Source organism: Eubalaena glacialis, chromosome 16 (assembly GCF_028564815.1).
Source record: "Eubalaena glacialis isolate mEubGla1 chromosome 16, mEubGla1.1.hap2.+ XY, whole genome shotgun sequence".
Lineage (NCBI taxonomy): Eukaryota > Metazoa > Chordata > Mammalia > Artiodactyla > Balaenidae > Eubalaena > Eubalaena glacialis.
The window spans coordinates 76,295,922-76,314,578 of NC_083731.1; the positions used below are offsets into that span (position 1 = coordinate 76,295,922).

The window sequence follows — 18,657 nt, forward strand, 5'->3', positions numbered from 1 at the left end:
AGGCTCCCTGGTGAAAATCAGGGTGATGGAATCTAGCAATGTAGACATTGCAATAGCCTATTATACCTGTCATTGACTTTCTTTGACATGTGTTAAATATTACAAATTCTTTTGAGTTAAAAGTTGACATTTCAGCGTGATGGTAAATTCTTGCCTCTCTTTCTCCCGCCACAGCATTTTCTACCCCAGCGAGTCAGCTCTTTTCTCCTCATGGCTCTAACCCTTCAACACCTGCGGCAACTCCTGTTCCTGCTGCTTCCCCGGTCAAGGCAGTAAATCATCCATCGGCGTCGGCCACTGCCGCCCTCTCTGGGGCGAACCTGCTGAACGCTGTCCTTCCTGTGCTCCCGGGGCAGGTCTCGGCTGTTCACGCACCTCAGCCGACGACGCCCAATCCAACAGTCATCAGAACCCTCTCCTTGCTGGCTGCACCGGTGACTTCTGTTCACAGCACCACGTCTGCTCCCGTTCCTTCCGTTTTTTCTGGCCTCGTTCCACTGCCAGGTCCTTCTGCCACCCCTACCGCAGCCCCTCAGGCCGCATCTACACCTCGGGCCACCCCTGCTTCCAGCGAAACATTTGCTTCTACTTCTGTCCCTTTCACTAGCCTCCCCTTTGCTGCCACCTCTGCTGCCGCTTCTGCCAGCAGCCTCGATTCCTCCTCGTTGTCCTCGGTTCTTGCCGGTCTCCCCTTGACCTTAACACCGGCCTCCCAAGGTGTGTCCAACCCGACTCCTTCCGTAATCGCCTGCGGTTCTGCTCCCACGGTTGCCTGTCCGCTGGGTGTGAATAATCCCCTTCTGTCTGCTTTAAAAGGCTTTCTGACATCAAATGATACCAGCCTGATCAACTCTGCCACGTTACCCTGCGCCGTTACTAGTGGGCTGGCTTCCCTCGCCTCCCTCACTAACCAGAGCTCCGACTCCCCGGCGGCCGCCCCTAACAAGGGCTACGGCCCGCAGCGGGCCTCCACGCCGGGACTGGCCCTGTTCCCGGGCCTGCCCTCTCCGGCGGCCAACGCGGCTTCCACGCCGCCGGCTCTGCCTGCGCCCGCCGCCGCCGCCGCCGCCTCGGGGCCCGCCGGCTGCGGCTCCTCGGCCGCCCTGCTGCACGGCCCGCTCGCGAGTCACGCAGACGCGCCCGGATCGTCGACGCCCGCCGCCACCAGCCTGACGGTGGTGATCAAGACCGAGCCCGCGAGCCCCACTCCCTCTGCCTTCAGGGGCCCGGCGCCCCCGCCGCCCCCCGGCCCCGCTCCGGGCGCGCTGGGCCTGTCGGGGGCGCTGGGGCGGGCGTACACGGCGGCCTCGGTGCCCGTCAGTTTACCGTCCTGCCTCGCCCCCGCGCTGCCCGGCCTCCCGGGCCTGAGCGCGCCCCCGAGCGGCTCGAGCCCCCTGCCCGCCCTCCCGCTGCCCGCGCACGGCTCCTCCGCGCCCATCGCCCCCGTCTTCAGCGCCCTGCCCCCTTTCACTTCGCTGAGCAGCGGCTTCGCCCAGGCTGCCCACTCGCCCCTCGGCGCCCCCGCCTCGTCCGCCCCCGCCTGCGCCACCGGCCCCTCGGCGCCCGCCTCGGCGGCGGCCTTCCCGCTCAGCCTCCCCGCCGCCGTGCCCTCGCTCTTCTCCGTGGCGCAGGGACCTCTGCCGGCCTCGGCTGCCTCCTACCCCGGCTTCTCCGTCTCCGGCGCCGCGCCTGCGCTGCCCTCCTTCCCGGGGCTGCAGCCGCCTGCCACCGGCGCCGCCACCGCCCCGTCGCCCGCTCCCGTCCTCCCCGGGTTCGCCTCCGCCTTTAGTTCCAGTTTCAACTCCGCTCTGGTTGCGCAAGCCGGGTAGGTGGATGGTCTGGAGGGGAAAGCATCCTTCACCTAACTCGTTCATGCTCTTGCTTTGAAGTCGTTCAAATGAAAATCGGCATCCAGTTGTTTGGTGGCGCGAAATTCTGTTTTTTTGGGTCGGCACTTAGGTGCTCGAAAAATGTTTTATGTTAAGATAAATATATAAAATAACAATGCCTGCTCAGATAATTTTAGGATTTGTATTTGGTAATTTATCTTGATTTTAAAACAGCAAACATAAACACACTGAATTCAGAATAATACACTTTATAACGGAAAGTTTTATATCAGTGAGTGGCTGACTTTTATGGTTCCAACAGGGAACAGATTTTTTTTTTAACATCTTAAGATAGTATTTGACAAATATAGAAGCACTAGCTTTTATGTCTTATCTGCATTTTTTCTTTTTTCTTAAATTTATTTATTTGACTGTATTGGGTCTTTGTTGCTGCACGGAGGCTTTCTCTAGTTGTGGCGAGCGGGGGCTACTCTTCGTTGCGGTGCACGGGCTTCTCATTGCGGTGGCTTCTCTTGTTGAGGAGCACGTGCTCTAGGCGCACGGGCTTCAGTAGTTGTGGCACGCGGGCTCTAGAGCGCAGGCTCAGTAGTTGTGGCTCACGGGCTTAGTTGCGCTGAGGCGTGTGGGATCGTCCTGGACCAGGGCTCGAACCCGTGTCCCCTGCATTGGCAGGTGGATTCTTAACCACTGGGCCACCAGGGAAGTCCCCTTATTTGCGTTTTGACCTGTTCTTCTATCGTTTTAGCTTATCATCTGGACTTCAAGCTGCAGGCAGTTCTGTTTTTCCAGGCCTCTTGTCCCTCCCCGGTATCCCCGGGTTTTCCCAGAATCCTTCACAATCATCCTTGCAGGAATTACAGCATAATGCAGCCGCACAGTCAGCATTGTTACAGCAGGTAAGTAGGCAATGCCTGGTGGAAATAGAACGGTAACGTGTAACATAGGTTCTGTAGTGATAACTTTGCAATACAGATAAATAGTGATATTTCGGCACTGGCCAAAAAAATGGCTCTTAGCAGAACATCTGGAGATTTGATGATTAATTCTCCCAGAATCTGCGAATTATTCTTGTTTTCCTTCAGAAGGGTAACAAAGGTGGTAGAATATCTTCATCTGTAAGAATTGTTTTTCCTGCTTATAGACTTTTAAATCTCAGTTTGGAGATTTTACAGATGGAATCTTTAGATGTGACAGTGAAATTTTAGCTGGTCTTCTACAGTTTAAGCTAAAATAATGGACCATTAAGGCAAATTTTCTCTAGAAAACCTGCTAATTTTTTTTAAAGGATATTAAACATTTTAAAGGCATTTCTACGCACCTCTACATCTGAAGAAGTTTGAACGTTTCTTACAAATTTCAGGAGACTGAACAGACTTCCCTTGCCCCAACATTTTTTCTTTCCTGGTTTAAATATCTGTAGTGTGGGACAGGCCAAAGCAAGTACAGGCCTGGTTGAATTTGGCACTCTGCTAACCTGTGTGTTCATCTCTCCATCAGGTCCACTCAGCTTCAGCTCTGGAAAGCTACCCAGCTCAGCCAGATGGGTTTCCTAGTTATCCTTCAACACCAGGAACACCGTTTTCTTTGCAACCAGGCCTGTCCCAGAGTGGGTGGCAGTGAACACATTTAAATGCATCTTCTCCTCCAGAGCAACATCAGAATTGCCTGAGGACTGCAGTGAATGATCTGACAAATTGCAGTTGGCCAGAAGTCAGGAAATGAGGATGAGGATAATCCTGGGGAAATTGGGATAAGAGCTTAAAAAACATGGTTGCATTTTTAAAAAATGGTTTTAAGTATGAACATTCTCCTATGTAAATATGCTGACAATAAATTGTATGGAGAATAATATTTTAAAAAGTATTTGGGGACTTTTCACCTCCCACCCTATGAAATTTTGAATCGTGTATATGATCTATGTAAGAAGAATACTAAAGAGGAGGTTGAACTCTTTATAGCCGAATACAGCCTTAAATCTGCTTGTACAGCATCCACTGACAGAAGTAATAGTCGTGCCTCAGACTTACGGGTTGCATGTGGCCTTGGGGGAGTTACTACCCTTGGTATGCAAGAGTGGTTCCTGTTAGCGTCACTGGAACTCAGTGTCCGTACTCCATATGTATCCACAAAAGGGAACTTGAGACCCACCGTTATTTTTAACTTCTGACATTAATGATCACACATGTACTGCTGAATTTAACTCAGTGTATTTCAGGTAAGTGAAAATGGTGCTTAATATAGTCTTTAGAATGACTTTCAGGTGTTTTCAACTAAAAACATATATATCCAGAACTACTTTCTTACAGAAATACAAGTAAGGCTTGTGATAATTTGCCTTCAAAACTTATTTCTTAATCTCAGCAGTATCCAAATGAGTGAGGAACATTTGACTGACCCTTGGGCCACCTCTATTACTCATTGTACTCTGGAAGCTCTTGGTGAATGTTTACAATCATGGGATGTAGTATTTCTATTTGTACTTAGAATCACATGCTCACCTAGAATAATTATGTGACAACAGATAGAAAGACTTGCTCTGTTAGTAAATATGCAGTGTGTACTCTATTTAAGGTTCTGTGCTAGTATAACACGATTGAATGTCATTAAGTATAATAACTGCCACATTTGGGGGACAGGGCAGTAGGGAGAATGATTTCCAATCCTGTGATTAAAAGTATAAACCATAGAATCTACTGTAGTACATTTCATCATCTAGAAGTTTTACTTTTATAAAGACGGTGTCTAGAAGATGTTGCTAATGTATTTTCCTTCAACCTGGGGAAAAAACTTTTTAAGTATATTAATATTCCTGTATGGTTAGTTTTTAACAATTTTTTAAAATAAACCTTATGGATACGACATAGTTTATGTGTTTTATTCAATGCTTGCATAAGTGTTTTAAGTTTCTGTCCTGGAGCTAATATAGAGAACATTTTTGTCTGAATTTAGTTGAAAGTCAATATCTGCTACTGATGCTCATTCCTTTAAATAATATCTCATGTGAAAGTTATATTATAACCAACACTTGACACAGACTATTTATGCCTTTAATTATCTTCGAACACAGAACATAACCTCGTAGTTAATCTTATGCCACGTCTTAGAAGTTGTCATTTGTTCTTTTTTAGTCTACATTCATAAAACATTTTAAAGATTTGTATATTGTACATATATTGCTTATATATGTTGACCATTCGTTTAGAAAAAGGTTATTGAATGAGTAATCTTTCTATAGGGCTGCTACTACAAGGTTTATTTCTACTGTTCTATAAACCCCTTCTCATCGTAGCAAAGGAATGACATCCTGCTCGTCTTGTAGATGTATTCCTGGCATCTTCCACATATTCAGCACTTAAAAATGACGAGAGCATTTTTGGAGCACTTGCAGTCACTACTGGGGCCTGGTTTTATGTGTCTCACAGCCCTATGGGGTAAGTACTAGCAACCTAACTAACCAGATGAAGACGCCAAGATGTAAGTCACAGTGAGTAAAGGGTAAATCTGAACCAAGCATTTACTACCAATGCCAGGTTACTTGTACTACCGAGTGCTGTGAACATACATAGGAGGGAGGGGGATGACCTTACTGCCTGAGGGAATCTAGAAAGATTTCTCAGTGACATGCAAGTCTTAAAGGGTGAGTAAGAATGAGCATACTTTATAGAGGCACAAAGTGTGACAGACTGTTGAAGTAAGATAATCGTACAACTGGATAGAGTTGAATGAAGTTTGTGGTTTGAATGAATCTAAAAAGCAAGGGAGGGACCTGATGGTGAATGACCTTGTAAGCCATGCTGAGGAGCAGGGCGTTTGCTCTATGGTCAACAGCTTGGAAATTTATTAGAAAGCACTTTGCAAAAATCAGGCTGCAGCATGCAGGTTGGATTAGAGATAGTAAACTGTATTGTTACTGCAGAGATTCCAATATGCAGACAATGAGGATTGGCATTATGAAAAGGCAATAGAAATGTACCTCTCTGGCCTCTTTCCATAAAGGCCTGTAGTCTACATAGAATTTGGAAACACAGTCAATTCATATAATTGATTAACCTTAATTTTAAGCTTTACCACTTGATTTGCTAGATGGGTCTAGTCTGTGCATTTATAAAATATAGTTAGTGTCACCGAATTTTAGAAAAGACTTCACACCAAATTAGATTTAATGAGACTCTGTTGTTTTTAAAGGTGACACAATAGTAGTAAACAATGTCTAATTTGGTTCAGTTAAAAGATGAAATATTGGACAATATCAGCAGGTAAGTTGGGGAGAATGATCAAAATTAACATCTCCGCAAGGTCCTAGTACTCAGGAGGGGCATTATGATAATGATAAGTTTTTAACTTAAATTTAAAATTTAATTTATGCCCAATAAAAGTTTATGGTAAGAGTTAAAAGTCATCAGTGTTTTTAACTCCTAATTGGTGAGGAGGGAAAAATGGAATAAGAAAAATCATCCAGAAAAAAAGCACAGAAAAGTGGAAGAAATAAGCACGCAGTAAGATGTTAGTTAGCTCTACTTGCCTGTGTATTAGTATCACAACAGTGTGAATGGAAAGGAAGCAGCAGCCTCAGACGGGTTTTCAGGCTAGTTTAGCTGAACAAACTCTCCCGAGAGAATAGAAAAAGAGACACTCCTCAACTCATTCCTAAAGACCATCATAATCTTGATACCAAAACTGAGGCAAGAATAGTATGAGAAAGAAAAAATGTAAGTCAACCTTATTCAAGAAAATAGTGGGACTTCCCTGGTGGCGCAGTGGTTAAGAATCTGCCTGCTAATTCAGGGGACATGGGTTTGAGCCCTGGTCGGGGAAGATCCCACGTGTCGCAGAACAACTAAGCCCATGCGCCAGAACTACTGAGCCTGCGCTCCAGAGCCCGTGAGGCACAACTGCTGAGCCCGCGTGCCACAACTACTGAAGCCCACACGCCTAGAGCCCGTGCTTCGCAACAAGAGAAGCCACTGCAATGAGAAGCCGGCGCACCTCAACAAAGAGTAGCCCCTGCTCGCCGCAACTAGAGAAAGCCCGCGCACAGCAACGAAGACCCAACACAGCCAAAAACAATTAATTAATTAATCTTTAAAAATGTTAAGTTTAGAAAAAAAAGAAAATAGTAAAATATTAGCTACATATACCGAACATTTATTCTTAAAACATATGATATACCATAATCAAGTTGTGTTTATATTGGGAATGCAAGGATAAAGTAACATTAAGAAATCTAAAAGTGCAATTCATCACATTAGCAAATGGAGAAAAAACATTTTCTCAGTGTCTATAAAAAAAATCTGATAAAATGTAATCACCATAATGTTACACACACACACACAAACACACACACAGCAAACTACGAAAAGAAGGAAACTTTATCAGGTAAAGGAAATATATAAAATAGAACACATTTTTAATTATGTAAATTAGAAATATCCCTTTAAAATCAGAGACTGATCAAGTAAAATGTTTTTCGCTAGTGTAGTAAGGTACAGAAGAAGTAGTAAAAGGTATATGATTGGAAAGGAAAATAAAACACTTGGTGAGATTTACAGATACGTTATATTCAAAAGTCAATTGCAGTTTCAAATACAAGCAAGAGCAGAAAACTTATTTCAAACAAAGAAAACAGCAGACCGTGGAAAACTATTCAGCGCTAAAAAGAAATGAACCCTCAAGCCATGAAAGGACATGGTGGAAACTTACATACATATTACTACGTGAAAGAAGCCTGTCTGAAAAGGCTTCTGTATGATTCCAACGAAGTGACATCCTGGAAAAGGCAAAACTATAGACAGAGTAAAAAGATCAGTGGTTGCCAGAGGTTGGGGATCAGGGCAGGGAAGGAAGGATGAAGGATAGACAGAACACAGAGGCTTTTTAGGGCAGTGAAAATACTCCGTATGATACAATAACGAGGGATACATGACATTATACACTTGTTCAGAACCACAGAATGTACACCACCAAGAGTGAACCCCAAGGTAAACTAGGAGCACTGGGTGACTATGATGTGTCATTGTAGGTTCATCAGTTGTAACAAATGTTCCACTCTGGTGAAGGATGTTGATAAAGGGGGAGCTTGAGCATGCGTGGGGCAAGGGGCATGTGGGAAATCTTTGTACCTTCCTCTCCGTTTTGTGGTGAACGTAAAAATGGGTGCTCTAAAAAAAATAAAGTCTTTAAAAAATGGGAGAAAACAGTGACATGTTACCCAGGAATAAATCCAACAAAAGATGAGCAACAACTTTATGGAGAATTTTTTTTTAACTTTACGAGAATCAGTAAAAAAAAAAAAAAAAAAATCGATTTAAACAGAGGATACATGGTTACAAGTAATAGATACCTTAGGAGGTAAAATCTCTCAATCTATGAATTCATTGCGATCCCAATGAAAATTCCGACAGAGCTTTTTTTTTTTTTTTTTTTTTTAAGTAGAGGGAAGGATTTTTAATTAATTTATTTATTTATTTTTGGCTGTGTTGGGTCTTCGTTTCTGTGCGAGGGCTTTCTCTAGTTGTGGCAAGCGGGGGCCACTCTTCATCGCGGTGCGCGGGCCTTTCACTATCGCGGCCTCTCTTGTTGCGGGGCACAGGCTCCAGACGCGCAGGCTCAGTAGTTGTGGTGCACGGGCGTAGTTGCTCCGTGGCATGTGGGATCTTCCCAGATCAGGGCTCGAACCCGTGTCCCCTGCATTGGCAGGCAGATTCTCAACCACTGCACCACCAGGGAAGCCCCTCTGACAGAGCTTTTAATAGGTTTTATAAGCTTATTCTAAAATGTTATGTGGAAGAGCAAAGAATGACATATAGTCAAAACATTTCTACCAAATACCAAGACTTGTTATAAAGCCATAGAAGCTGAGACTGTGCAATGTTAATTGAGGATAACCAAATCGATAACACAGCATAAGAGAGAACCCTGAACACCCCCTTATATGGAAATAACTTATAATAGAGCTGGCATGACACAGCAGTTAAGATATTGGGCAATTTGTTATAAATAAGGCCCTGTGATATTCGGTTATTTACATGGAAGAAAATTAAAGTGGATCCCTACACAACATCATGAGCAAAACGCAACAGTAGGTAGATTAAAGACTTAAATTCAAAAGGACAAAACTCTAAAAGCTTTCAAAGAAAATATAGGAGAATACCTTTAAGACCATAGATAGGGAAGGATTTTTAAACAGGGCACACCAAGCACTGAATATATTGAAGCTTCATATATTTTATATCAGAGGCATCATAAAGGTGAAAAGCCACAACTAGGAGAAATATATTTGCCATTCATGTAACTGTCAAGTATCTATCTATCTCTCTCTATATAAGTATATAGAAAGCATAGATATATCAAGTATATATGAGTATTTATAAAGACTACCTATAAATCAGTAAGAAAAAGGAAAAAAAATTTAAAAGAGCAAAAGACACATATGTGCAATTCACAGGGAAGAAAACATGAATTGTAAATAGCAAGTGAAAATTGTTCAGCTTCATTAAAATTCAGGGAAAGCTAAATTTAGATGAAATACTATATTGCACCCACTAAACTGTCAAATATTAAAAGCTCTAACAACATCAAGTAGTATCCATGATGCAAAACAAGGGAAATACTTGTAGCCTGCTAGTAGAAGATTGAATTGATACAAACAGATCACTTTGGAAAACAATTCTGCAAAACTGTTTACAACAATTTTATAAAGTTGAGCGTAAAATCTAGCAATTCCATTTCTGGATATGTACACCTTGATTTTAGGGCCTAAAGAAATTCTTGCATATATATTCACCAGGAGATAAACACAAAAATACTCATGGTAACAGTATTTGTAACAATAAAAACGTTAAAGTATTCCTAATAAGTGAATTGTGGGCTATTTATACAATCATGTATTAAGCAGCACTGGAAATTAACAATAGCTTCATGCAACAGTGGGGATGAACCTTTGCCCAATGGGGAAAAACATAATATGGAGCCATAAAACCAATCCCAGGAGACTACATGAGTAGTTTTACCTAGGTCAAAAGCACATAAAGCTAAGTAATATATGTTCAGAGGTATATACATATATGATTTTAAAAACCTTAAAAGCAGGAGAATAATCAGCACAATTATGGATTGCAGCTATGGGGAGGTGGGGATGAGATTTAGGGAAGAAAAATAGCTTATGGTGTTGGTAATGTTCTAGTTCTGAGGTTGGGTAGTATCTTCATTGTTGTCCACTTCATTCAATAAATACACATACATACCTGATACATATAATTGTATATATTATTGTAATAATATTGTATATATTATTTCACATGTATCATAAAAATTTCCATAATTAAAATGTCTATTCAGTAGAATATTTTCTAATGGGTAGACCATTTAATTGCGGGGTGGGCATTCAGGTAGAGATGTTTAGTCAGCTGATAGTTGAAAATACATATTCATTATGCTGGAGAGAGGGCTAGGCCAGATTTTCCATTTGGGGAGCTATCACTACAAATATCCTTACATATCTGTGGACAAATTTTTTATTTAAAGATGTGTAAATTCAAGAATTCCATGAATGAGAATGAATAAGACAGAACGGATGACGTATATTGATGAAAAGTTAATGAAATCAGAGAACTTCATCATTTAAAGAACACGGAACATTTTCCTAAGGGACCATCAAAAGTCCTGGAACAGATGTGTGCATCTCAAGAGATGGTGGTGGATGCATCTGGCGGAAGAGTGTTCCTGAAACCAGAAGCTTCGGAAAGGAGAGAGGCCTGCGGCTAGAGTGGATGGTTTCAAGATCCCTCTGTGCTCCAAGATGAATGTTCAGGGAAAATAAAATGTACATCTTCAGGGATGGCATCCTGCCTGTCAAGAGTAGGAACAGGGGGCTTCCCTGGTGGCGCAGTGGTTGAGAATCTGCCTGCCAATGCAGGGGACACGGGTTCGAGCCCTGGTCTGGGAAGATCCCACATGCCGCGGAGCAACTAGGCCCATGAGCCACAACTACTGAGCCTGCACGTCTGGAGACTGTGCTCCGCAACAAGAGAGGCCGCGATAGTGAGAGGCCCGCGCACCGCGATGAAGAGTGGCCCCCACTTGCCGCAACTAGAGAAAGCCCTCGCACAGAAACAAAGACCCAACACAGCCATTAAAAAAAAAAAAAAATAGTGGTTCAGAGACCAACATGTTAAAAAAAAAAAAAAAGAGTAGGAACATAATTGAGGCTTTTAAAAACATAGCTGTCCTACTCTGGGAATATTGCCAATATTTTGAAATAACTGTAAATGGAAAGTAACCTTTAAAAAATTAAAAATTTCTAAATTAAAAAAATAGCTGTTCTCATTTCAGGACTTTCCCTAGTTGAGGAACTGACAGAATGAAGGTTTAGAAACACACAGAAAAATCTTCATCAGAAGTGCGTTCCGGCAATTCTCAATCTGCTTTATCCCTACCTCCCACTCCCCCTTGACAAAGGGGAGAAAATTCCATTAACTGGCCCATGTATGGTTTAATATCATTAGCAAAGGAAGAGGAAACATTGCAAATGGGCTTATGTTTCATTCGTTTCCTGAGGCTCCTGGCTAGGAACTCAGCTTGTCCTAGGTGTTCCTTAGTTGTTGAAATCATTCTTGCTTTCTAGGCTGAGATATTTGGAACATTTTGCAGGAAGAAGAAAAACAGTTGTTTAGTCATCTTCCAAGGGGATGTGTTTGTTGTAAGTGCTCTGGAGACTCTTTCCAGCCACCACCAGGGAACAATTATTGTTACTGTTGTTTTGAACCTCGCACCTCAGTGACTGGCGGTGCTGGCTTAAGTGGTATCTGGCCAATATTAAGGGGAAATGGATTTAGAAATTAACTAAACCGGCACTTCCAAAACACGTTGTTTTCATAACTATGGAGGGTCATCTGATTCGGAGGGAAAGCAGCTTCCTGTTCCAGGGAAAGACTGTCTATGATCTAGTCGCAAGAAATGATGGAAACAGGAAGTTTTCCTGTTGCTCTTTCCATCAGAGGTTAGTCCCAAAGTGGAGGTGACATGGTGATCAAGCAGAGGCCAGGAGGAAACAATGGAATCTATGGATTGACAATACAGAATCAGGAACGCACCTCGAGTTTTCAAATTTGCAGCAAACTGGAGAAGCCTTAGACAAGGGAGAGAAGGGACGTGATGAATGTTTGAACACATCCAAGCACTAAGCAATCGTCTACTCAGCTGAAACAAGGGGAAAAGACAATATTGTGAAAATTAACCCAGCATTCCCATTTTTAGAAAGAAGACAGCTGAGTCCTGAGAAATACAGCTCAGCTCCCATTCATGGGAATAATAGTTATGATGTATTAATGCCAGTCGTTATTCTGAGTAGTTTTTTTTTTGGCGGTGCCGGGTGGCATGTGGGATCTTAGCTCCCTGACCAGGGATTGAATCCGTGCGCCCTGCAGTAGAAGTGTGGAGTCTTAACCACTGGACCGCCAGGGAAGTCCCTATTCTGAGTATTTTACATGCACTCTTTCACATATTTGTTACACAGACAACTCTGGTAAAGACCACCATCATGCCCATTTTACAGATGAAAAGAAAAAAATGAAACATGAAGGGGATAAGTTACCCAGTGTCACACAGCTAGTTCATGGTAGAGTCAGGATTTCTTTAAATCCAGGCAGCGTGAGCCCAGAGTCTACTTCTTAACCACTATGCCTGTAGCATCATTTCCACATCAAGCCGTAACCAAGGATGTATGAGGAGAAAGCAGAGGAAAGTATTTTAAAGCTGAAAGTCTCTGACTCTGTGCATGCATGTGTGTCTGTTTTAATCTGTTTCTGGTCTCCAGCTTCCTTTCCCCAAGTTCTAATATTCCATATTAATTCTTATAATTACCAACTGTGCATGACAACCCTGCCTGGTTATTACCGTAATTTGAATTTGTGGAGAAGGCAGTTATGATTATCAAGTAGTTGGCAAAAGTAACCCACAATCTGGGAGGTTTTTTCAGATGAAGTTGCTGAGGAGAAAATAACTACATGGTTGGGAGAAAAGAAAAGACTAGAAAAGACAAGATGAGCTGGGAAATATCAGAGGTTGTTTTGTGTTGTTTTGTTTCCACAAACAAAGTATTATTTGGAATATTGATATGAGAAAGATGAACATCAGAAAATTAGAAGATTGGTGCTTTCGGTATTGGAATGAGTGCAATATTGCCCTTGTTTCTGAGTAATATGATGAAAGAAAGACTCCTGGGACAGGAGCCCAGGGATCTGGATTCGAGAAAGAACTTTGCCATTTGTGAGCTGTTATCTTTGATAAATTACTTATTCATGCATTCAGCAAGTGACTGTTGGACGACAGTTATGTGCCTGCATTGTTCTAAATGCTGCAGGTGCTGTGTTAAAAAAAAATAACAGACCTAGCCAGGCACTCCCCTCATGGAAGTTATAATGTAGGGTAGGAGTCAGCAAACATTTTCTGTAAAGGGAAAGATAGTAAATATGTTAGGTTTTGCAGGCTATACAGTCTCTATAGCAACTATTCAATAGGTAGGTATAGTGCAAAAGTGACCAAAGACAATATAGAAACAAACAGACGTGGCCGTGTTCCAATAACGTTTTATTTGCAAAAATTGGTGGTAGAGCAAATTTGCCCAGCAGGCTATAGTTACCCAACCCCTGGTCTAGAGGAAGAAACAAACATGAACCAAAGAATTATGTATATGGTAACGTGCAAAGGCCCTGTGGCACAGAAGACACATATAGGTTAGTGGGATTGACAGTAGGCCAATGGGGCTCTTGCTAAGTGCGTGAGGGGAGTACCATGTGAGTGAGGCTGGAAAGGGAAGGAGAGACAGACTAGCAGGTCCTTTAGGATACTTAGGATTCTCATCTTTACATATTAATAATTGGCAGTCATTGGATTATTTTAAGCAGGATGGAGATATGATCAAATTTGAGTTTCAAAAGATCACTCACAAAAAAAAAAAGATCACTCACTGCAGTGTGTAAAATGCATCGGATGAAATTTTCTCATCTGAAACATAAGGATGGAGATACGTGCCGTGTGTATCGGACAGTTCATAAGGATAAACAAGTTACACACATTGCATAGAAGTGTTTTACAAAATATAAATTATATAGAAAACTACATAGTAATGTTTTACAAGAAGCAACACAGTCAGAAGTTCATATACATAGTTTTGAGTTCTCTCTATGAACAATGGCAGCCTGAACTCATGAAGGAGATCATTTTGTTTATGTTAACAGGCTTCCTTCACCAGGGAAACTACTCCTTAGGGTGCTCACGAAAGAAGAGGAGCTTCTCTCACTCTCATTCCATCTCTCTGCCCTTCCTTCTCCGAAGCACATCTGGGTGCTGCCTGGAGCCCAGGTCTGGCTCCAAACCTATGCATATTTGACAAGTATAAAAGCTTCTCAAGAATGAGATGGATCCTGGGGCATCCTCCCCAGAGAAACAGGATAAAGAGAATTTAGTGGGTAAGTTCCTTTTTTCCTGCCTTAAGTTTGTTTTATGTATATTAAGCAAAGTGAGAGTTGTATCGTTATAGAGAGTGAGCGAGCACGAGGTGGGTTAATACATTATTGAGATTGGCTTCAATTTCATTTAGAGCCCAGGATTTTGGATTCATTGCTTATCGTGGTTTTATTTGCTTCTTGAAGAGCAGTCTATGACATGCCCTTTTTCTTAAGTGTTAGGTAGAATTTGTGTTTATCTTTGTATTCATATTTTTTGCATTAACTAGCAAAGACATGTTGAACAAGCTAAAATTTATCCAGTTTCAAATATCATCTGATGATGCTATGATTAAATAGAAAAGTTGGTTTGAGATACACCATGTTTGATACATGGAGAGAAGTTGAAGAAAATAAAACTTAGCCTGTAATTACCAACTTGCCTCCGTGAATGTTAATGGCTCTTCTGTATTGTAAAGCATTTTGCTCACGTTATGTTTTTAAATGCTACAATAATTCTGAGGTAGATTTTTTTATAACCTCATTTTATGGTGGAGAAAATTGAGTCTTGGAGAGTTTAAAAACTTGTTGAAAGTCCAGAAAGTGATGATGATGGCGGTGGTAGTGGTGTGTGTGTGTGTGTCCTAACCCGTGCTCTATACTTTATGTTGCTAAAGAAGTCATAGCACAGGTTAGAAATAGAGAGCGCATTTGGCATTATTAGCTTGTAAAAGAAAGTATACATTTAGAGGTATCTACCTGGATTGAAAAAGAAACTTTTCTTGTGAAGTTGGCCTAGCAACATGGACATATTGGAGGCAGTGAACATCATTTGGAAGGTACAAGTGGGGGGTCTCTTCAAGGGTACCCTTGATTATCTTTTTTTTTTTTTTTTTTTTGCCATAACAAATTTATTTTTCCCAGGGGGTATTTATATAAGCTTAAAAGTTTAACCACAAATACCACTCACAACCCATCATCTGATTACATCTGTCATTTGCACAAGAAAGGGCTTTTCTTGGCTTATCAATACCAGCCAGCCTCGGTATATATGGAGTCTTAGACATTCTTCCCACTCTTGACCCATTTTCTGATAAACAAACCCAGTTCAAACAAAGCTGCTGAGTGGTAAAAACAGCAGCTTTTTTTTTTTTTTTACATGCTTGGTCTTGATCACCACAACAATACTATCAAGAGGTATCTACACAGTGTAGACCTTGATGCTTCATCACATGGTTTCCAATAAAATTGAGTTACAAGAAATGTTGGGTAACTTTACAAAACAGAAACTGGTTCTTGGGGTCTCTCATACAGTTATATTAAACTGCTGTTCCTAAAACCAATCTTCCCCTCTTGGGAGCACACTGGTCCCCTTGCATGAAATATACTATCTTGATCATCTTTGTATCTATCTGCAGCACTGCACACTGCCTAGTAACAAATAGACTCTCAAATAGGTAAATGTACTCACATACACATATATGTGTGTGTGTTTGTATACATATATATTTTTTAAATAAATAAATAGTATTATATAAACAGTTACACTTTAATGAGGTCAAAAAATAACAAGCACAGCATCATGTAGCCCAAAGGGAAGAGATGCTTGGACAGTAGTATTAAGAAGAGGTTGACACAGGTCATCTTTTCTCTCAATGGTGTTAAAACATTTATTTTGGTTGTATTCCCTGTTGTTTTTGAAACACAGCACCAATGAATTTCTTCTTCCTAGAGACTTCTGAAATTGTTGTTGTTGTTGTTGTTGTTTTTTTCACACACACACTGTATTTTATTTTTACAAGAGATAAATGGACTGACACCAAGCATTGTACATGGATGACCACAACAAAAGCAACAATGATTGCAATTACCAAACATGAAACACACTCATACTATGTCATAATATTGACATTCAGTCCAGTAATCCTCCACTGTAACAGCTCCTTTACTTTGCAGTGAAAATTGATTTGTATATTCTTTGCCTCTGAGTCCTTGTGGGATTTTTTCTTTTTTTAAGTCATGAGACTTTTTAGTTTCCATTTAACAGGTTGAGACATCAACTGGATAAATGGCACGATTGAAGCTGTATTACCAGCGAAATATTTTAAAGTGCTCATGGGTTTACTTGGTTTTGGTTTTTGACTATAATGAAAATCCCGCACTATCACAGAACAAACCGAAATGGGGCTTATTATGTTACAACTTCTGATTTCATATGCTTTAGACAGTTTATGAGATGCAAATCAGTCCTTCTCTGAGATTTGTGGGATAAGTTTGCCCTTGCCCTCCTCCATCTTGGACACATTAACAAGACAACATCATTTGGTCCTTCAAGCTGTACAGAAATTTCCACTCATAATGTTGCGAGAATTAAATGAATAAATGAGTCCTAGTTATCACCCCCAGGTTTGTCCCAGCTTTCGAAAGCCATTAGGGTGCATCTCTTCCTGACTGCAAGTTCGGTGATGTCACAAGGGTAGATCAGAATGTACAGAATGCTGTAAGTTAGGGCCTTTCCTCCAGGGTCCTCACTGTCATTAGTACACCACTACTCATTAGCCTCGCACATAAAACCCTACCCCTTTCTTTTTTTCTTTCTTTTTTTTCTTTAAGAGTTAAAGTGAAGTTAATTGGAATCTTGATCATCTCAGTCTTAGAAATCTTCTCAATGTCTATGTGCAAAAGAATCTTCCTGGAGAGTTTTGTAAAGCTCAGATCGGTCCTCACCTCCAGAAGTTCTCCTCCTTAGGTCTGGGATGGACTTGAGAGTTTGCCTCCAAGTAAATTCCTAAGCTAGTGAGGTTGCCGGACTGAGACCACACTTTGAGTCGCACAGTATTTCTTTTCAGCAATTCTGCATTTTTCCTAAAAAAAAGTTCTTGACGCGAGCTGTGTGCATATTTCAGAGAAAAAGGCAGGAGGACAGATAATTTACAGGTGATGAAAAGATAGTGTTTACCCGTTGGGTTTCACTTTAGATTTTATGTTCGGTGCTTAAAATCCTTGATTCACTGGAGGAAGGACCGGGAAATTGCTGAGACTATTTTACTGACTGTATCTCCACAGGATCGGAAGTGAACAGAAAAGAGGGAAAAATTGTAATACTATCTATCTCCGCAGGTCCAGGGAAGGTGATTGTTCTTATTCCACACACCTTTCATTTTTTCCCCTGAGAAGCAGCTGGTCTTTTCTGCTCTGAAAACACAAAATACTTTTTTTTTTTACTTGACATGATTAGTTTTCATTTTAAAATTGCTTTTAAAGGTAGCAAAAAATAAGAAGACTCTGAGAAGCATAAACCATCTGAGAAGTATAACCACCCAAAGAAGTATAAACCAAGTATACTTCCATCACTCAGAATTAATCCTTGTTAATATTTTGGTTAATTTTTATCCAATATTTTTTCTAAGCATATTGTTTTTGCTAAGAGAGATCATACCGTCCATATAATTTTGCATTCTACTACTTTTTTCTTTTAACAATATACCATAGCAATTTTCTCATGTTTTTGTACCTTAAAAATTTTTATAATATGATATTGTGTAGCTATATCATGATTTGCTTAATTATCCCTCCATTGTCCTTTCAGGGTGTTTTTGATTTACCACTCTTATAAATAACACTATCGTGAGAATGGGCATAAATCTTCAGGACGAAGTATTTGGACTTGTTGCTATTGGTTGTTATTTCAGACAGGAAGGGGGTCTGGGGAGAGAGGAGAATGACACAAGGAAAACATTTTCTCTTTATTTTCTTCTTATACTGGTGTGGGGGGCTGAGGGTGTAAGATAGTACGTATGAAGGAGAAAACGCGAGGATGTACGTGTGGTTCTCAGGTTAACTGACTCTCTTGAGAGCAAACAGAATGTCCTCTGATGGATCGTTATTTCCAAACAAGAAGCTTCAAACAGATCGATAAGTCTATCTTGTTGCTGGGCATCATTCTTGATAGTTCAAAGCATTGAGGGTGCCGCCCGCCTCATTCATTCAATGAATGAATCCAGAATCTACTGTGTATCAGGAGACAGAGATGTAAAAATAAAATGCCTGCTCCCAAAGCACTAAAAATCTACAGGAAAGTTAATTAAAAATTACAGTGTACTATGAAAAGTGATGATAGAGGGTGTTTTAGAAACTCAGAAGAGGAGCTCCCAAAGGTGAAGGTAAGATTGGAAAATCTTCCTAGAAAAAAAGGTGCGAGAAAGGAGAATGTGGGATGCAAATGGGGGTCTGGGGGACACAAAGGCCCATGCAAGGCAAAAAATATGTGAGGACTTCGGTGCTTTCTCTACTGCAGGGGATGTTTATGTGCTGTTAGCATGTGACCTAGTCACCTAGACCCAGAAGTGAGAGACCACAGCACT

At 41.3% G+C, this 18,657-nt stretch overlaps 1 protein-coding gene across 3 annotated transcripts in view; it reads left to right on the top strand.

Moving 5' to 3' along the window:
* The window catches only part of PROSER1 (proline and serine rich 1), a 30,171-nt gene extending 25,514 nt beyond the window's left edge, over positions 1–4,657 (top strand). For all 3 annotated transcript variants that reach the window (XM_061170629.1, XM_061170627.1, XM_061170628.1), the window contains 3 exons: positions 175–1,825; positions 2,596–2,746; positions 3,348–4,657. In XM_061170629.1, the coding sequence (XP_061026612.1) occupies positions 175–1,825; positions 2,596–2,746; positions 3,348–3,470 (1,925 nt within the window). In that variant the 3' untranslated portion in view covers positions 3,471–4,657. The remainder of the gene's footprint in view (positions 1–174; positions 1,826–2,595; positions 2,747–3,347) is intronic.
* Positions 4,658–18,657: the final 14,000 nt, after the last annotated feature.